Source organism: Bathycoccus prasinos (assembly GCF_002220235.1).
Source record: "Bathycoccus prasinos genomic : Chromosome_8".
Classification (NCBI taxonomy): domain Eukaryota; kingdom Viridiplantae; phylum Chlorophyta; class Mamiellophyceae; order Mamiellales; family Bathycoccaceae; genus Bathycoccus; species Bathycoccus prasinos.
Genome location: NC_024001.1, coordinates 338,633 through 357,369, shown reverse-complemented (window position 1 = coordinate 357,369; position 18,737 = coordinate 338,633). Strand labels below are relative to the sequence as shown.

The 18,737-nt window shown below is 48.5% G+C and overlaps 8 protein-coding genes across 8 annotated transcripts; 6 read left to right on the top strand and 2 right to left on the bottom strand.

Annotated features, from left to right (window-relative positions):
• Positions 1-70: 70 nt before the first annotated feature.
• Bathy08g01960 (unknown protein) lies at positions 71-523 on the bottom strand (the record flags this gene model as incomplete). Its single annotated transcript, XM_007511582.1, has 1 exon — positions 71-523. One exon carries the CDS (start codon positions 521-523, stop codon positions 71-73), a length of 453 nt encoding a protein of 150 aa, XP_007511644.1.
• Positions 524-1,208: 685 nt separating this feature from the next.
• Bathy08g01950 (arginyl-tRNA synthetase) lies at positions 1,209-3,660 on the top strand (the record flags this gene model as incomplete). Its single annotated transcript, XM_007511703.1, has 2 exons — positions 1,209-1,874; positions 2,209-3,660. The coding sequence occupies 2 exons, from the start codon at positions 1,209-1,211 to the stop codon at positions 3,658-3,660; spliced, it is 2,118 nt and encodes a 705-aa protein (XP_007511765.1).
• Positions 3,661-3,956: 296 nt separating this feature from the next.
• Bathy08g01940 (GDP-mannose 4,6-dehydratase) lies at positions 3,957-5,144 on the top strand (the record flags this gene model as incomplete). Its single annotated transcript, XM_007511783.1, has 1 exon — positions 3,957-5,144. One exon carries the CDS (start codon positions 3,957-3,959, stop codon positions 5,142-5,144), a length of 1,188 nt encoding a protein of 395 aa, XP_007511845.1.
• A 281-nt stretch (positions 5,145-5,425) lies between these two features.
• Positions 5,426-6,205, top strand: Bathy08g01930 (ubiquitin; the record flags this gene model as incomplete). The annotated part of the gene is made up of 2 exons (XM_007511459.1): positions 5,426-5,464; positions 5,840-6,205. The coding sequence occupies 2 exons, from the start codon at positions 5,426-5,428 to the stop codon at positions 6,203-6,205; spliced, it is 405 nt and encodes a 134-aa protein (XP_007511521.1).
• A 978-nt stretch (positions 6,206-7,183) lies between these two features.
• Bathy08g01920 (DNA repair protein RAD16) lies at positions 7,184-12,787 on the top strand (the record flags this gene model as incomplete). The annotated part of the gene is made up of 1 exon (XM_007511289.1): positions 7,184-12,787. One exon carries the CDS (start codon positions 7,184-7,186, stop codon positions 12,785-12,787), a length of 5,604 nt encoding a protein of 1,867 aa, XP_007511351.1.
• A 346-nt stretch (positions 12,788-13,133) lies between these two features.
• Positions 13,134-14,201, bottom strand: Bathy08g01910 (predicted protein; the record flags this gene model as incomplete). Its single annotated transcript, XM_007511662.1, has 1 exon — positions 13,134-14,201. The coding sequence occupies one exon, from the start codon at positions 14,199-14,201 to the stop codon at positions 13,134-13,136; it is 1,068 nt and encodes a 355-aa protein (XP_007511724.1).
• A 604-nt stretch (positions 14,202-14,805) lies between these two features.
• On the top strand, positions 14,806-16,194 carry Bathy08g01900 (FkbM family methyltransferase; the record flags this gene model as incomplete). The annotated part of the gene is made up of 1 exon (XM_007511563.1): positions 14,806-16,194. The coding sequence occupies one exon, from the start codon at positions 14,806-14,808 to the stop codon at positions 16,192-16,194; it is 1,389 nt and encodes a 462-aa protein (XP_007511625.1).
• A 416-nt stretch (positions 16,195-16,610) lies between these two features.
• Positions 16,611-18,605, top strand: Bathy08g01890 (predicted protein; the record flags this gene model as incomplete). Its single annotated transcript, XM_007511532.1, has 1 exon — positions 16,611-18,605. One exon carries the CDS (start codon positions 16,611-16,613, stop codon positions 18,603-18,605), a length of 1,995 nt encoding a protein of 664 aa, XP_007511594.1.
• Between the last annotated feature and the right edge of the window lie 132 nt (positions 18,606-18,737).

Below are 18,737 nucleotides of genomic sequence, written 5' to 3'. Positions count from 1 at the left end.
AACGGCCTTGCTCTCGAAGTTTTTGTAACGCCGCGGTGACCTGATTTTGTGAGAGGAAAGAAGAATAAAGTCAGTTTCGCATAATACTATAAACACATAACACGATTTCGTCGAGTGCGTGCACATGCGTGGTTCGCATCGTCGCTCTGATGCGCGCGCGCGTTAAGAAAAACTGAATTCCAAACGAACGATTTTCGACCACGAAAGAGCCTTTTAGACGCACTTTTTCTCGGGTAAAGAATCCGCTGTGATTTATGTCCACGATGCTTTCGAGCGGTTTCATTTCCGCGATTTCCCCGGCACCAATCGCTAACAACAGTTTTCCTAAATCCGAAGTTCTCACTTTACTCGGCGACCCTTCCACGGAGAGCAAGCTGAACGCGCCGGACAACTCGGATTCAAATTCTTGCTCCGTCGAATTTTCCTCCCGTTGTTGTCCTTTTTCCGCCTGTTCGCCTCTTTTCGAAGGCATCGTCGTCGTTTTTTTCTGAGCCGTCGCGCTCCGTCGTCGACTCGGCGCCATGTCTTCCGAACGAGAAAAAAGTCGTTTAGCGCTATCTAAACGTTCGTTGTGTGTTTCCTCGCGTGTTTCTGTGAGTGTTTTATTTCTTTACGCGTGCGCGAGTGGTGGTTTGTAGTGCGCGCGCGCCGTTCTTCTTATCTCAAATTCTGACGAGTATAGAGACGCTTTTTGCCTTTTTCTGCGCTCTGCGCTTTTTTAACCTATCGATCTCTTGTGTTTTTGACCTACCCCTCTGTTTTGCGGTGGAAAACGAGAGCGTCCTGCGGTCGAAAAGCGCTCAAAAAACTCGAAGCTCTCGAAAACGCTCGAAAAGGAGTTCCTTTTTTTTCTTTTTTTGTCCCTCGATTGTTCGCTTCGTGATGTGACGGCGGCTGTGTTTGTCGTCCTCGCGTTTTCCTTTCTCCGAAAGCGCTCTCTCTCGGCTCTCGTTAAATTTTTCCTCTCTCTCGAAGGAGTCGAGGAGGACTTGCCCCACACAGAACCACCGCCATTACAGAAGAGGTGTTTGTTCTCTCTGTGACAACAACACAACACATTTATTACACACACATCGCGCAAAGAGAGAGAGAGAGAGAAAGAAGGAAAAAAAGAAGGTTTTGTCATGGGAGCAGCTTCAAACGCAGGGGCGGAGACGCCTTCAAACAACCCTTCGTTGCGAGCGAACGAAGACGCGATGCGACAGATCATGCATCTCGTGTTCTCTGAAATCAAACCGTTCGTAACGCAGCACGAACCGGACGTCCCGGAGGATGATTTACCGGAACTCTCCAGAACGAGAGATTTATCGAAAGCTGATTTTACCGTGCAGTGGAGTCGATTTTGCGCGAAAAGGAAGTTGAATCCCGCGGAGTACGTGAAGAATCTCTCGGAAACTATTCAAAAACAAATCGAAGACGGCGCGCACCAGGACGGGTTCATCAAGTCCGTCCAAGGCGTCGGGCCGTACATGAACATTTTCGTGAAGAGGCAAAAAGTTTTTAAACTGGCGATTAACGCCATCATCGAGCAAGGCACGAAGTACGGGTGCACGAACGCCGGGCAAGGGAAGAAAGTTATCATCGAACACACGTCGAGCAACCCGAACGCGCCGTTGCACATCGGGAACTTGAGAAACGTGATGATAGGCGCGCACTTGGCGAGAGTGATGCAAGCGTGCGGGTGTGAAGTCACGCAAGCGTTTTACGTGAACGATTTAGGAGCGCAGATTGGGTTAACGGCGTTGGCGTATTCGAGAATTTATACCAAGATAAAGCCGACGATGAAAATCGACCAGTGGATTGGCGCTATGTACGCGGTGATGAACACGTGCCAAGAGTTGCAACAGGTTGGCGTGCAACCGGGAGATTTAGAGGTACGCTTATTATTTTCTCTCCTCGTTTCTTTCGTTTCTTTCTCGTCGGTTTTACCGTCCCGTGACCAATCAAACAAAGAATAAAGCAGATGATTATTGATTAAAAATTACTTTTTAACTCTCTTTCTGATTACGATGAGGAAACAATCAAAATCACCTCTGACAATATGATGCTTTGTTCTTGCGTTGGACGTGTCAACGAACCCTTTATTCTCTCTCTCTCTCTCTTTGGGCTCTCGCCAACAATATTTCGCGCGTGCGTTGTGCATTCATCACAATCGAGACTGACACATATCCTCTTCCCTCTCTCCTTTTTCCGAAATCCATCGTAAAGGACGCGTGCAAAGCCGGCGAAGACGCCGTGAAAGCGTTGTTAGAGAAAGCCCTAGCCGAAGCCGGAAACGACGAAAAGAAAATAAAAAGTATCAACGAATACTTCGACATCTACCAAGATTTGCGAGGAAGATTTCAAGACATGATGGATATCATGATTCAAGACGTTCGCGAAATTTCAGATATTAAAACCGAAGCTGGTAAACTCAACTTGGCGTACGAACGCCAAGAACCGTGGGCGATCAAAATCTTTCGCAAGATGGTCATCGATTGCTTAACCGGCGTTCAAGAAACTTTGTCCAACTACGGCGTGAAGCACGACCGTTTCGATTTCGAATCCGAGCTCGGATGGGAAGGCTCGAACGATAAAGTTTTGGAGATTATGAAAAACTCTGATTACTTTGTCCCGCAAACGGAGTGCAACGACAAAGGCGTCCCGCAGGGCGCGTATTTAGATATGGACGCGTTTATTCGCGACCAAAAGTTCAAAATCGGCAAAGGCGGCTATCAAAAAGACTACCCGCCGTTATACGTCTTGCGCCCGGATGGTTCTACTTTATACACCTACCGCGACATCGTCTACTCGTTCAAGAAAGCCTCCATGTCGGATTTAATCTTGAACATCATCTGCTCCGAGCAAGATTTGGCGCAACAAAAAGTAGCGCTCGGGATGTGCATGATGAATCCAGCCATGAAAGGCCGGCAGTACCACCTCTCTTACGATTTGGTCAAACTCACCACCGGCAAAATGTCCGGTCGTCGCGGTCGATACTTGTTAGCCGACGACCTCTATCAAGACTTGAAAGACATCATCAAAGAGAAAATGGCCAAGAAATCCGAAGATAAGGGCGAAAAAGTCGACGAAAAAGCGTTCGAGAGCGTCACTCACGAAGTCTCCGCCGCGGCTATGAAATACGCACTCCTTTCGTGCGCCTGTCAAACGCAAATCAACTTTGACATTGCGAAAATCACCGATTTCGAGGATGCCTCGGCGCCGTTCATCCTCTACAACTCCACTCGTTTACGATCAGTCATAGCCAAATACGAATCGAGAGTCGCCACTGGCGAGCTTCCGCCACTCGCGGATATCAAAGAAATGGAATTTGACGAGTTAGTCGACGATAAAGAGTGGGCCTTGCTAATGGAATACGTCTTACCGTTCTCCCAAATGCTGTGCGACGCCGCGTTGCCGAAACTCCCGGAACCTCCCGCTTTACCTTCCTACGGTACCCACAAAGTCTGCGAATTCCTCAACGCCATGGTCCGTGCGGTGTCTGGATATTACGGCCCAGCCGGCGTTCGCATCCTCCCGATGACGAACCACGTCAAAGAAGGCGAACACATGTGGAACAAAAACGCCATGTGGCAACGCGTCCACTATTTGACGGCGTTGCGACAAGTCCTCGACAACGGTTTGCGTTTGTTAATGATCGAGCCGTTGGAGAAGATGTAATAACGATTATTTTATGAAGGACGACGAGGGAGAGAGAGCGAAAGAGAGAAGAGCGCGCGTTGATAAAGTATTGACTCTCTGATTTAAGTATATAAAAGTAAACCTTCTTAAAATCCTATCGCGAGACTATTGAAGAGCTCTTCCTTTCTTTCGAGATCCAACACTATAACACTCGTAACAAAACCACGACACACTTCATAATAATCTTCCGACACCGCAGATTGCACTGTCGTCTAAATTATTTACTCGCGCGCAGTTACTCCTTTACAACGACGAACGAATAAATCATCCACATCATGCCTCCCGTTGTTTCCCCGCGATTAAAATCCTCCCTCGTTCCCGTGCCGACGTCCACGGAGACGAACTTTGAGCCGAACGATTACAAGAAAGGATCGATCGACTACGACGACCTCGCGAATGACCCGAAGCGTAAAGTCGCGTTCATCACCGGCGTGACCGGCCAAGACGGATCGTACCTGGTCGAGTTGTTGTTGGAGAAAGGGTACATCGTCCACGGCATTAAGAGACGATCGAGCGCGTACAATCATCCGCGTTTAGAACACATCTTACAACCCGATTATCCGAACGGAGACAAATTTTTCCTGCACTACGGGGACATGTCGGATTTACACGCGTTGGTCGGGATCGTGAGAGATATTAAACCGACGGAGGTGTATAACTTGGCCGCGCAATCGCACGTGCAAGTTTCGTTTCAAATGCCGATGTTCACCGCGGAGGTTGATGGGGTTGGTGTGTTGAACGTCATGGAGGCTATTCGATTGACCGGGCAAACGACGACGTGCAAGTTTTACCAAGCGTCGACGTCCGAGTTGTACGGTAAAGTGCAAGAGATTCCGCAGTCCGAAACGACGCCGTTTTACCCGCGATCGCCGTACGCGGTCGCGAAATTGATGGGGTATTGGGCCGTTGTAAACTACAGAGAGTCGTACGATATGTTCGCGTGCAACGGGATTTTGTTCAACCACGAATCGCCGAGAAGAGGGGAAACTTTCGTCACCAGAAAAATTACTTTGGCCGTGGCGAACATCAAGGCGGGAAACCAAAAATGCTTGTATTTGGGTAACTTGGACGCGCAAAGAGATTGGGGACACGCGAGAGATTACGTCGAGTGCATGTGGAAAATATTACAACAAGACGTACCGGAAGATTACGTGGTCGCGACTGGCGAGATGACCACCGTTCGCGAGTTTGCCTCCAGAGCGTTCAAGCACGCCGGCATGGAGCTCGAATTCAAAGGCGAAGGCGTGGAAGAACACGGCGTGGAAAAGGCGACCGGTAAAACGTTATTGAGAGTGCACCCGAGATATTTCCGTCCCGCGGAAGTCGAGCAACTTTTGGGCAACCCGGCGAAGGCGTTGGAACAGTTAAAGTGGAACCCGAGGCAGACGAGTTTACAAATGTTGGTCGAGGAGATGGTGGACGCCGATATCGCCAGAGTCGAAAACCCGAACATTCATTACTAATGATACGTTTATTATTGCTATTACTAGCACGAGTACTTTAAGAGAGAGAGAGAGATTAAGAGATGTTGTTACTATTACTATTTTTTACTTACAAACATACAAAGAGCTATTCAACTAGAGACACCGAAAAGCGCTCTCGTTTCTTCCTTCTCACAACAAATTGCATCTCAAATCAGAAATGAGAATTCACTTCGTCATCTCCCCACAAATAAATTCGCTTTACAACCAAACATGCAAATCTTTGTCAAAACGGTAAGTATTACGTGTCGTCCTTATAGCCGATGTTGTATCGTGTTTTCGCATCGTTTGATACCGTCTGCGTGCGTGTATGCGCTCCGATCGCGTCTTCAACGGTCGCGACGACGCGCGGGGGTTTTTGAGTGCGCGAAAAATCGCTCCGTGTCGTTCGCTTAATTTCTTGCCGAAGGGGCGCAAACCCTCCGGGGGTGCAAATCTCTTCGAAAAAGACGATCCAGGAGATTGATGCGAGCGTGCGAGGGTGGATAAAGCGCGTTTCTTTTTTGATGTGCGCGTGGATGAGACGGATGGAACGGTCGTTCGGCGCGTTTACGTCGTTTTGGTCTCGCCACATCGGCGCGCGCGCATTCCTCGATTTCGGCCGTTTTTCCTCCTCTCCCTTATTTTGGACCTTTTACTCACCCCACGCGTTCCTTTTCTCCTTTTATGTATAACAGCTCACGGGCAAGACGATCACCCTCGAAGTCGAGTCTTCGGACACTATCGACAACGTCAAGGCGAAAATCCAAGACAAAGAGGGCATCCCGCCGGATCAGCAGCGATTGATCTTCGCCGGAAAACAATTAGAAGATGGCCGAACTTTAGCCGACTATAACATTCAAAAAGAATCCACCTTGCACTTGGTCTTGCGTTTGCGCGGCGGCATCATCGAGCCGTCCTTGATCGTCTTGGCGAGAAAATCCAACCAAGACAAGAAAATTTGCCGCAAATGTTACGCTCGATTACACCCGAGAGCGGTCAACTGCAGAAAGAAAAAGTGCGGGCACACGAACCAGTTGCGCATCAAGAAGAAGTTGAAGTAAACTCTCTCGAGAGAGAAAAAACGCGCTTTTTGTATTAGATTATGGAGAGGGGAGAGTTTGTGTAATTAGTTTTTAAACCTTAATAGCAAAGTTAAACGGAGAGAGAGAGAGAGAGACGAGCGTGTGGTCAGAGTCAGAGGAATGAGAGAGTGAAAAGAGAGCGAATAGAGTATTCCACGCATTTTAATGTCCAATAAGGCACTTTCCCTTCATATTCAAAATCAACAGTTTTTCTCCGCACACAACACACAAAAGAAGAAGTCGAAGGAAAAGAACTTCCATCGCGGCTTTTGCGCGCACAAAAAGAGAGAGAAAGGGCCTCGAGGGTTCGGGAGCTTTGGGAGCGTCGTCTCTCTCTCTCGTTGTTTTTTGCGTCGTCCTTTCGCGCGAGAACAAACACCAAATCATCACCAGAGAGAAACGAGAAGATCATGGTTGAGGTTATCGAAATTCTCGATTCGGACGAGGAAGGCGACGAACGCGTTCGAATCGTGCAGCAAAATTTTGAAACGCGTTTACGGCCGATACGAGAGGAGGAAGGGAACGACAACACTAACAGTAACAACAACAACAGAGACGAGGACGTGGTGATCACGGGTGCGCGATGATTCCTCTCGGTTTTTCCTCCTCTTCTTCCGTTTTTTTTGGGTGAACTGTCCGAGAGTCTCGTCAAAAGGGTGCCTATATTTGAACGCAAAAAAGACGCGTCGAAAGATATAGAGTATTCCTTCGTCGTCAGACTCTTTCTTTCTCGTTGTCGTCGTTTTTGTCTTTGAATAATGATAACGCTTGCAATACTCATCGAGACTAGTGCGCGCGCTGACCGAGAATGTTTCTTTCTCTCTCTCTCTTTTCCTCCTGCGCTGCGCGCGGAAAATAAAAACAGGCGTCGGCGGTCAAGAAATACTCCGAGATATCGCACACCCGCGCCACGAGTGCGCGACGCACAAGTTCGATAAAAATGTGGTGCATTTGCAGATGAAGTACTGCGCGAACTGTTGGTGTTACGTGTGCGATTTGAAAGCGCCGTGTACGCATTGGGCGCAGCATTGCGGCGCTTATCCGTGCTATAAATGGGACGAAGCGAGACGAAGAAAGTTGGCCGGATTGCCGCAGGCACCTGGGAATGTCCCGCCGCCGGAGCCGCGGGGGTTTGGTTTTGGGGGGGCAGGCTTTGATGATGGCGCGAGGAGGTTAGTAGTCCATGGGGTTCATGTGAATCATCTTGCTCAGATCAACGCGTTTGCGTCAAATAGAGATATGGACGAACTGAGAGTTTTGTGCCCCGAGGGACATCACGACTTGTATAGAATCAGGAATAAATGCGAGCAACTGTTCCTTCTACTCCAATACGATGGACTCGGAAAGAATCGATATGCTGTCATTACTCGGAAATCGTATGAATTATCGCACGATGGACGTTTTCTCAGTGGATCACAAAATGGACAAACTCGTAATGCAACATCGGAACAAGTTCTGCGGAGACTGAAGGAGAAGGACAATGGCAATTGGGTTTACTTCCCGACGAGTCCTCAATTCCAAGCGGCGTGGAAAGGCGCCTTGGGAGGGGGGAATCTCGGCGTCAGTTGGTGGGGAATTGGATATTACAAGCTGAACGCACCGGAGCAGATTTACAGTGGACACTTTCAAAAGTACGACGATATCCCGGAAGATCGCTTCCCGAGAAGCGCAGACGACTTCGATGACTATCAAAAAGTCTTTGCACAAGTTCAGGCTTTGGTGGGAGGTGCGCCGCAGCAAGTTGCGAATAGGGACAAACCTACGACGTTAATTCAGCACATCGCGCGAGTAAAAATCACTGAAGCATCTGATTACAACGACAAGACCAAAGTATACGAAGTACTCGCCGCCCGCGCGTGTATGCGACTTGTTCACAAAAACGAATCTGCGTACAAGAATCGCATCGGCGAAGAGCCAGACGGCTTAATATCGTACGTGTATCCTCCGGTGAAAGTACAATTACCTGATCCAGCCGGAATCGCAGAAGCCTTTAAAATTGGCACCGTCTCGATCCCAGTTCGCGCATCCAAAGCGCGCGGAGAGGAGTTTACGGAGGAACGCATCGCGGAGGAATTGGCTAAAGCACCGCACGGTCATCGATTCATTGATAAAGAACGGTGTGAAAATCACCAAAGGTTCGGAACAGATGTAGACTTGACCAATTTGTTTAATTACAAACCAGACGCCGTCTATTTGACATCGCGAAGCGCTAGTGCGAACAGGCATCACTTCAAGCCGTTTTTGGAGGCGATGCCTATTTTCTTGGAGGGAGACCCAAAGCCGCGATCGAAAGTTCCTATGCGCATCTTATTTGTCGATGCCAGAAACGCGAAGGCGGAGTGGACGATATGTGACGTGAAAAATAGCGATAAAGTGACGAACGTTATCGAGGATTTAGAAGAACGATACGAGCTGAACGAGAACGAACAGATCGTTTTAGCAACCGTGAAGTATAGGCCGGAGATTGTCACCCAAGTGCCGTTCGATAGATATTATATGAATAACCCTCACCATCAAGCCGGAGCCATTTCGGATGTTACGGGAATTCACAACACGGAGGTAGAAAGAGAAAGACGCGCGTCTACGCTGCCAAACTATTATCGTCCATTTTCGAGAACAGGAAACGATCGCAAGGACAATGTGGAAAAAATTCTGGTGGCTTACAAGACGAAGAGGGCTGAAAGTTTCTGCATCGTGCACCCGATGTTGAAGAAAACGTTCAAGCAGCGAATATTGCCGTGGCAGGAACACATGAACAGTAAAAGCGAAATCATCGACGAGGACGATTTGAAGAAGGTTAAAGAATTGGAAAACGGCGATTATTTACAACCGTGTTCGATTCCGATCATCATCGACGCGGAAGGCGCTGCGACGCAAAACAACAACAAAAAACAGTTTTTACGAAAAGTTCGCGCGGGCGAAAAGTATGGTGACCCGAAAAATATAAACGAATACATTCGCACTTGTGCCAGGCACATACATGATTGGGACGAAATTGAGTTTCCATCGAGTTTTACGAGTGAACAACGAAAAAACGTTCACGTGAGCGTTCAGCGTCTGAGCGTTCAGCGCAATTCAGTTCTCATCTCCACGATGTCGCGCACGATTGGGAACGAAAGAATGGTTTACTTAGTGAAAGGAAAGGACGCGAATGTGTCCAAATTCGGCGGTATTGACGTAAGTACTTTGCTCAGACAAAACACAGAACCTTTGTTGAAAGCTTGCGTGAAGAAATACGTTTCGGAAGAATCATCGCGCAAACGGGACAGAGATGGCGTCAAAGTAAAGAAAGAAGAAGTCGTTACGATTTCTCACTTTTTGCACGATAAAGTTCCTCACCTCGGCGACAAGAATAATTATAAATCGTTGAAAGATGGTTTAGATAAAGCGCTAACAAATAAAAAGCAACCTCTTCATCCCTTAAGCACGCCACGAGATGTTCAACGGAGAGTGGAATTTCCAGAAATTTTCGTCACGAACGTCACGGCGATTATCGAGATCGATGACGAAAGTGTTGGAATATTAGCTGGCGTGAAGCGTGGTTTGCTCCCGGGCTGTGCGGATTCAACCGCAGAGGCTATCGAGGATTTGAAGCATACGGAAGATATCATTGACATGCAAATTTGCGAGTGTCAAGCTGTTGAGCGCTCTCAGCGAATGTGCGCTGAGATCTTCACCGCCTCGACGACATATTTTGGCAGAAAGGGTGGATACAATGCAGTCGGAGTAGAAAAGAGATTGGAAGGTTTCCGAACGTGTAAAAAGGAACCGGTTTTTTGCAACCAACCGGAAATCCGAGTCGCGGCGAAAATGCGAAAGCAAATGCACAACAAGGGGCGCGAAATTTGGTATCTCGACGTCGATATCTACGCACGAAGGCCTGGAACTCTTGCTGACCCCAAACCGTACGCACACAATTTTTTCCAAGATTTAGCGTACACTCCACCCCCGGGATGGAGAATGCGCCTCAATGTTCCAGTTCAAGCGTTAGGTTTGGTTGCGAAAGTGAACGAAGTGCGAGACATGCTTGCGCCGCCTTCACTTTACAACAATTTCAGAAAATCGGGTGACCACGAAAGTTATGTCGTGAGAAGATTGAGAGTTACACTACCGCAATTATCGAAAAACGCTTCGTTAAAAAGAGAAGCGAGCGAAGTAGAAAATTGCTTCAAAGTCGGACACGGCGCAGCAGGAGCGGTTGGGCTAATGAAAGCGTTGGAGATGCAAGAATATCCATCGGTCGAACAACCTACGGGGTTGACGGTGACGATGCACGACTACCAGAGGCAAACGTTAAATCGAATGCTTGAGTTAGAGAGAATACCGGGTGGATTTCGCGATTTGGTGTGGTACGACGTGAGTGATGTGATGAAAAATGCGTCGTTGGACGCTACGGAGGAGAGATGGATGTATTCTCCCGGTTTTGATCAAATCGCGAAGATTGGGTGTATTCCCAAGACACCGAGAGGTGGCTTTCTATGCGAAGAGATGGGATTAGGAAAAACTATCGAAGTTCTCGCGTTGATTTTGGCACAAAAACCTCCACAAGGATGGATTGAACACGGTGAAACGCTCGGTAAAGCTGGCGCGGTTGCAGACTGCTCGAACATGTCGAATGGAACGAACGTGAAGAAGCCTTATCGTTCGGGCGCGACGCTCGTTATTTGCGCCGTTTCGCTCGTCGGTCAATGGATCGACGAGGCAAAATCAAAGCTCGACGAAGATTCAGGTTTGCGTATTCTCATGTATCATGGACAACAACGCACGAAGAACCCGAAAAAAATAGCGGAAGATTACGACTTGGTTGTTACGACGTACCAAACGCTCGCAGCCGACCGCTCCAGAACGAATCCTCTCGGTCAGATTGAGTTTTATCGCTTGGTCTGCGACGAGTCGCACATGACGAAATCTTACAACACCGGGCAGTCCAAAGCGGCTTCGGAAATATGCGCAGTTAGACGTTGGGCGTGTACTGGTACCCCAATAGCTACGAATAGCGTGGATCTTTTTGGGCAATTGGCGATGCTTGGCGTTTCGCCATGGGGAACCGATCTCAAACGATTTCGGGACGACTTTAACAACATCATCTGTACGAACGCGGGTCCGCGTCGCTATGGGCGCAATGACATGACAGAGAAGTCTTCAAGAGAAATCAAGAACGTGTTGACGGTGATGAAACCAATGACGATTCGTCACACGAAGACGCAAAAACTCGGAAGAAACGCGACCAAGGACTTGCTCTCGTTGCCGCCAAAGACGGTTATCCACGTGCCCGTAACTCTTTTACCAGAGGAGCAGCATCTGTACGACGAATTGCACGCGGACACGAAAGCAACGTGGGAGACGAAGTACAAGGCGAAAGGACACGCTCACGTTGCAAAGCGTACGTTTGGTATCATGTCCTTGTTGCTTCCCACGAGAAGATTGTGCTCCGGCGGCCGCTTGACAACGGCGGATTTGACCATCAAAGAAGACGAAGGCGCTGCCGCTGCTGAAGCGAACGGCGACGCCGAAGGCGAAGGCGATAACTTCGAGCAGCGAGGAGTTAAACGCGTCAAGAAAGAAGAAGAAGAAGAAGAAGCGGCTCCGATGGTCCCTAATAACGGTAACGAGGTGGAATCCATCGAAGCAGAATCGAAACTTCGCGTGCTCGTGGCCGAGCTCAAAAAAATGCGCAAAGACGACCCGACGAACAAAGCTTTGATCTTCACGCAATTCGCGCAAACCATCGAATGGTTACAAAAGCGATTACCGGATGAAGGATTTGGTTTCCGAACCATCAGTGGTTCGATGTCCGCGAAGAATCGCGATAAATCCATCCAGGCGTTTCAAAAAGACCCGCCGACGACTGTCTTCATTTTGTCCGTTCGTTCCGGAGCCGTTGGGATCAACTTGACGGCCGCTTCGCACGTGTTTATGATCGAACCGTGCATGAACCCGGCGCTTGAAAATCAAGCGATTGGCCGAGCGTGGAGAATGGGTCAAACGAGACCGGTGACGGTAAAAATCTTAACCGTCCAAGATTCCATCGAGACAAACATCGTCAAGTTGGTCCAACAACGCACGACTGGTACAGTTGCCGAGAAAAACGACGGCGAGAACGATGGACGACCGGAGATAATCGATATAGAGGAAGAAGAGGAGAACATGCGTCGCGCACAAATGAACAAAGGTGAACTCGCCGGCGCGATTCGCGCGGATAAGCAAAAGTTGAAGTTGGAGGAATTTGATCTTCTCTTTTCGCGAGGCAATTTGCTTCCAGAGCTTCCACCCGAGGATGAAGTTCCACACGCGAAACCCGCTCCAGCGGTGGTGGTTAAAGATGAACCGATGGAAGACGCGGGGCCTCGAATTGTTGGAGGAATGGGGTTCACGCGCAACGATGGTAATAATAACGACAACGACGACAACAATCTCGAAAACATCGGGAAAGATTCTCAAGAGAAGAAGGACATCGGGTCGGAGGAGAATAGGCAACCTCTGGCGAAAGTGCAAAAGAGAGCGTCGCTTTCCGAAACCGTGCAAAACGCGGTGGGAAGCATGTTGGAGAAGTTTATGTAAAAAGATAAAGAGAACAAAGAGGAGGAAGAAGACGTAGAAACAAGGGGAGTCCGAGTGAGTGGATGAGGCGTTGAGAAACGCACATTTCTCACCATGAGTTTTGGACTTGGAACTAGTACACGCATACATCGATCGAGAAATTCACATACACATACACAAAAGAAATACGGAAAGAGCCGAGAGATTGTAACAGGAGCAGAAAATTCGAGCACATAGGCGACGATATACATTTGTAATAATAATTCATTCGAAAGTACTAACGGCTTGGCGCGGCGGAAAATAAACACAACCATTTGCGAAAACAAAACACGCGACGACTAAAAATAAAATTGTCTTCTCTCGCTATTTAAAACACCGTGACGTCCGCCGCCAACAACACGTGATCGCTCGGTTCATTCTCGCTCGGGTACGGCCCGTCCGTCACCTCGTCTCTATGTTTCAGTGGCGCCACCGCGTCCACGCGAATGTTTTCCGTCACGAAAATATAATCTAAAGTATCGATGAACGGCTCGTCGTCTTTAATCTTGGCGTAGTTTGTGAAATCCGGCTCTTCGCCGTTGACTTCTTTGTAACAACTCACCATTCTCGCCGGTGGCTCCACGATGTACTCCGTTCCTTCGTACGGTATCGGGTAAAACACGTCGTTTTCATCCAAGTTATTCGTGGTTAACAACTCGTACGACCCGTCGATTGGTTTGACGTTAAAATCGCCCATCAAAATTGAATTTTTCGTTCCGTCTTTCTCGCTCTCTCGCATCGTATACGTCGCCGCCAACGCGCTGTGTAAAGTCATAACTTTCGGGTTCCTAAACATGCACGGCATGTGATACGTGGACACGCCCAACGATACCCCGGTCTGCTTGTGCGTCACGTTCGCATACACGATAGAATTAAACCTCCCTTTCGCCAACTCCCAATCGTCTTGCGGAGGATACTGCGGCCTCGCGTTCCTCGCCGCCCTCCACATCCTAACAATCGGATCCACCACGTACCTCTTCACCACGCCTTTCTCCTCCAAATCCTTCGGTTTCCTCGGCCACTTCGCGCAATCCGACAACCTCTGTACATCCACTCTCGATAACTCGTACGTATCCAACGGTATCGCCAACAAAACTCCCATGTAATTATTAAACGGCTTCCCGTACAAGTGCGAGACGACGTGGTACCCCCTATTGGCGAAAAACGCGTGCAACGGTCCCGACCACGTCATGCTCACCTCTTGCAACCCAATGATAGATCTCTTCTCCATCTCAACAGATAACTTCTTTTGCACTCGCTCTAACCGAACGAGCGCGTCTAAGTTTTTCGGATCGCACGACGTGAAATACGTCGGTTCCGCCAGGTGCGACGAGAGCACGTTATACGTCGTCACGCGAATATTTGCACCTTTTTTAACTCCTTCTGACATCATCATCGTCGACGCTTTTTTACTGCTCGCACCAACACTGCCGCGAGTTTGCACTGGCATCCTTTTCGCGAAGAATGCGAAAGTACTTTTCCGCTGGCACGCGATCGATGCCGCTCGCATATATATCTCAGTCGTCGTCGTACGTCACGTTTGAATGTGTTTCCAATGTAACAACACCACCCGCGTATACTTCTCGCACACTACTACGACGACGAGACGACGACTTGAATTTCGTCACTCAGTCTCTCTTCCGTTTCGTCGTAACTCTCTTACTCTCTCTCTTTCTTTCTCTCTCTCTTCGAAAACGAAGCCTTTATTCGTCTTCTGTGTCTTCGTCCGATGATGTAATCCAAAGCGTTGGATTTGTGTCGGAAAACCTCACTTTTCAGCCTCCAAATCACCGCTGCGGTACCGCTCTGAAACTGCCTTCACGCTTCTCTTTCTCGCCGAAAAGAAGAGACGCGTTTGGTGTCGTTCGAGTATACGCGTTCTCTTTGAAGTCGTCGTTTTTGTGTCCCGAGAGAGAGCGAGAGAAAGGTAATACCATCGATTACTAAGCAGCGCACTCCATTTTCATCATCATCGTCATTTGTGTTCTGGAGTATTAAACATGCAGTTGCGACGAGCGTTACGACGCGTGCCGGATAAACACTTACCACTCCTCGTGACAATTTCAGCGTTATCGTTCGTGTTTTCTTTACTGATGATATCGATCGGGTATTTGTTTTTAACGGGGAGATTGGATATGTTGGAGGCGATGGACGAGACGACGAAGAGGAAGTTCCTCGATGGGTCTTCGTCTTCTTCGTCTTTAAGTTCTTCTTCGTTCCAGAGAAGTAGCATCGGTAACGCGGAAGAGGAGGAGGATTTGGAGGAGAATCATCACGATCATCACTTAGAATTAGCGGAAAATCCGGTGCACAAAGAAGACGGGACGTACATGCGCCACGCCGTGGACGAGGACGACGACAGCCATCCGCACTTGACGATGAACACAAACGGCATGTTCTTTCATCCGATCGTCCACACGCAGTCGAGTTATTCGACCGCGTTAGAAAATAGAAACTGTAAAAAAACAACGTCGAGTAGTAGCACGAGTGGGAACGGAGCGTGGGATCACGTCCCGACGTCGTCGTTGAAACAGAAACAGAAAGAAGTGTTCGATAGGTACGCTTTGACGGGATTTCGGAACAAAGCGACGACGGACGCGAGAATTTTGATGGAGTTTCTGCTCTCGATTTCACCGAAACCGCAAAACGGGTGCTGCGCGATTTTCGACGTCGGTGCGAACGTGGGGAAGTACGTGGAAGAGTTGAAGTCGATGCCCATCGCGAAAGATTGCGAAGTGCACGCGTTTGAACCGAACCCGGAGGTGTTTAAAATTATGTCCAGAAGAGTCGCGAATTTGAAATCGGTCCATTTGCACAACGCCGGAGTCGCCGAACAACCCGGGAACTTAACCTTCTACTACCAGCCTGGGAAAGCAGACACCGGAGGTAGCTTCATGCCGGAACACTCCTACGACAAATACGCCGACCAAGCGGGTAAAATGAAAACCGAAAACGTCAACGTCATCGCTTTAGACGACATCTTCGACGCGTTCATCCCAGACTCCGTGTCCATCCCGCTCGTCAAAATCGACGTCGAAGGACTCGAACACAGAGTCAAAACCGGCATGTCTCGCGCCTTAGCTTCCGGCAGAGTTCAAGCCGTCTACTGGGAACGCAAAGGCTCGTTAGATTTAGAACCGTTTGAAACGGAAGTCAAATTTATGGCCAACCACGGCTACAACGTCTACGTCATGGGATGTTCCGGCGCGAGAAAGCACTCGTGCGCGTTAACGCTCGTCCGAGTCGACGGGTCATTCTTCGACCCAATCTTCGACCCGAAACGACACCGCGCCCCGAACCAAGGCAAATACATGACCATGAACTTGTTAGGCGTAAAGCGAGGGCACAAGTTCAACGACGTCGTCGTCAAAAAGATGTTGGCTCAATAAGAAATTAGTCATTTTACTCACTAATATACCACGCGTAAAGAATAATAACAACACGAATAACACTACTAACTCTTGCAAACGCTCTTCTTCTTTATCAGTAGTGTGCATTATGACAACGCGCGTAGTATGCCTCTCGCAAAAACAAGTACGCCGTTGGTAAAAAAATGCTCAAATCAATTCTTTTCGTTTTCACATTTTTTCTGACCATTGTAAGCCTCAGAAAAAGAACTTATCGAGAAAAGAAGATGATTTTGACGATGATCCTCGCGCTGCTCTTGCTCTTCGCGACGCCCTTCTCGAACGAGTTTGGGGGTTTGGTCGGTGTGCACGGGTTTTACTTACCCGGCGTCGCGCCGCAAGGTGCGAACTTTTTACACGTTTGTTTGTTTTGTTTTTCGTTCTTCTTCGCGCGCTGAATGGTGTCTGAAAAGGCAACGCGTATGAAGTCTCGAACGCGTTCGCTTGGATCGCGGAACGACGCTGACCTTTTTCTCTCTTTCTCCCTTTCTCTTTTGAAACGACTGCGACCAATGAAACAATTTTACGATGCAAACTGTTATTGTAAAACAGATTACGCGCAAGACGACATCGTGTTCATGAAGGTGAACAAACTGACGTCGACGAAAACGCAACTCCCGTACGATTACTACACCATGCCGTATTGCAAACCGAATCCGATCGTGTACTCGGCGGAGAATTTGGGGGAAGTTTTACGAGGAGATCGGATCGAGAATTCCTTGTATTCGCTGGAAATGCGAAACGATATGCAGTGTTCGGTGGTGTGCAAGATAGATTCTTTATCCGAGCAACAAACGAAAGACTTTGAGACGAAAATAGAGGAGGAGTATCGCGTGAATATGATCTTGGATAATTTACCGGTGGCGATGGTGAAAATACGAGCGACGGAGGACGGGGAAGGCGAGACCGTGGAGAGGAAGACGTACGAGAGAGGGTATCCGGTTGGGTTTAAAGCGAGCGTGGAAGAGGGCGGCGAGGAGAAGAGTTTTTTGCACAACCACTTGAGGTTTACGATTTTGTATCACAAGGACCAAGAGACGGATTTGTCGAGAATCGTCGGGTTCGAGGTGGAACCGTTTTCGGTGAAACACGAATTCGAGGAGCCATGGGACGATGTTTCGCCAACGTTGACGACGTGTAATCCGGGGAGGATGCAATACGTGACGCACGGGTTGGCGCCGCAGATTGTAGAGGAAGGCTCGGAGGTTATTTTTTCGTACGACGTTTTGTATAAACAAAGCGACATTAGATGGGCCTCGCGATGGGACACGTATTTGTTGATGGTGGACGACCAAATTCACTGGTTTTCCATCATCAATTCCATGATGATTGTTTTGTTTTTGAGCGGAATGGTCGCGTTGATCATGCTCAGAACGTTACACAGAGATATCTCGAGGTACAATCAGTTGGAAACGAGCGAAGAGGCTCAAGAAGAGAGCGGGTGGAAGTTGGTGCACGGAGACGTGTTTCGAACGCCCGAGGCGAGTGGGTTGTTAGCGGTGCACGTCGGGACCGGGGTTCAAATTTTAGCCTGCACGTTTGTCACGTTGGCGTTTGCGATTCTCGGGTTTTTGTCCCCGGCGAATAGAGGCGGGTTAGGGACGGCGATGGTGTTGCTGTTCACGTTTATGGGTTTTTTGAACGGGTACGTGTCTGGGGTGTTTTATAAGATTTTTAAAGGTCCGGATTGGAAAGGAAACGCCGGATTGGCGGCGATGATGTTCCCGGGGGTGTTGTTCGGCGTCTTCACGTTTCTGAACTTTTTCATTTGGACGCAAAAGTCCAGCGGCGCCATTCCGTTTGGCACGTTTTTCATTCTCGTGTTTTTATGGTTTGGCATTTCGATTCCGTTGGTATACGCCGGGGCGTGGTTTGCGACGAAGAAAGAAATCGCGGAGGATCCAGTCCGAACGAATAAGATTCCGAGACAGATCCCCGAGCAACCGTGGTACATGAGCGGCGCGGTGAGCATTTTAACCGGCGGTATCTTGCCGTTCGGCGCGGTGTTCATCGAGCTCTTTTTCATCTTGACGTCCATTTGGTTGCAACAATTTTACTACGTCTTCGGGTTCTTGGCGTTGGTGGTGATTATTTTGTTAATAACGTGCGCTGAAATAACCATCGTGTTGACGTACTTCCAGTTGTGCAACGAAGATTACCGATGGTGGTGGCGTTCGTTTCACTCGAGCGGCTCGAGCGCGTTTTACTTGTTCGCATACGGGACGGTATATTTTTTTACAAAGTTGGAGATTACGAAAAAAGTACCGACGATGATGTACTTTGGATACATGGGAGTAGTGTCGTACGGGTTTTACATTTTGACCGGTTCGATTGGCTTTTTAGCCTCGTACGCGTTTGTGCGAACGATTTATAGCTCGGTGAAGATCGATTAAGACGAGAGAAGACCGCTCTTTTTAATAATACACATAAAGATATAAATGTTTTTATATATTTTCCTACTCGTTCTATGTAAAACGTTTCGTTCTTTTCTAAACCTACTTAAGTGTTTCGCGTGGAACATGTTA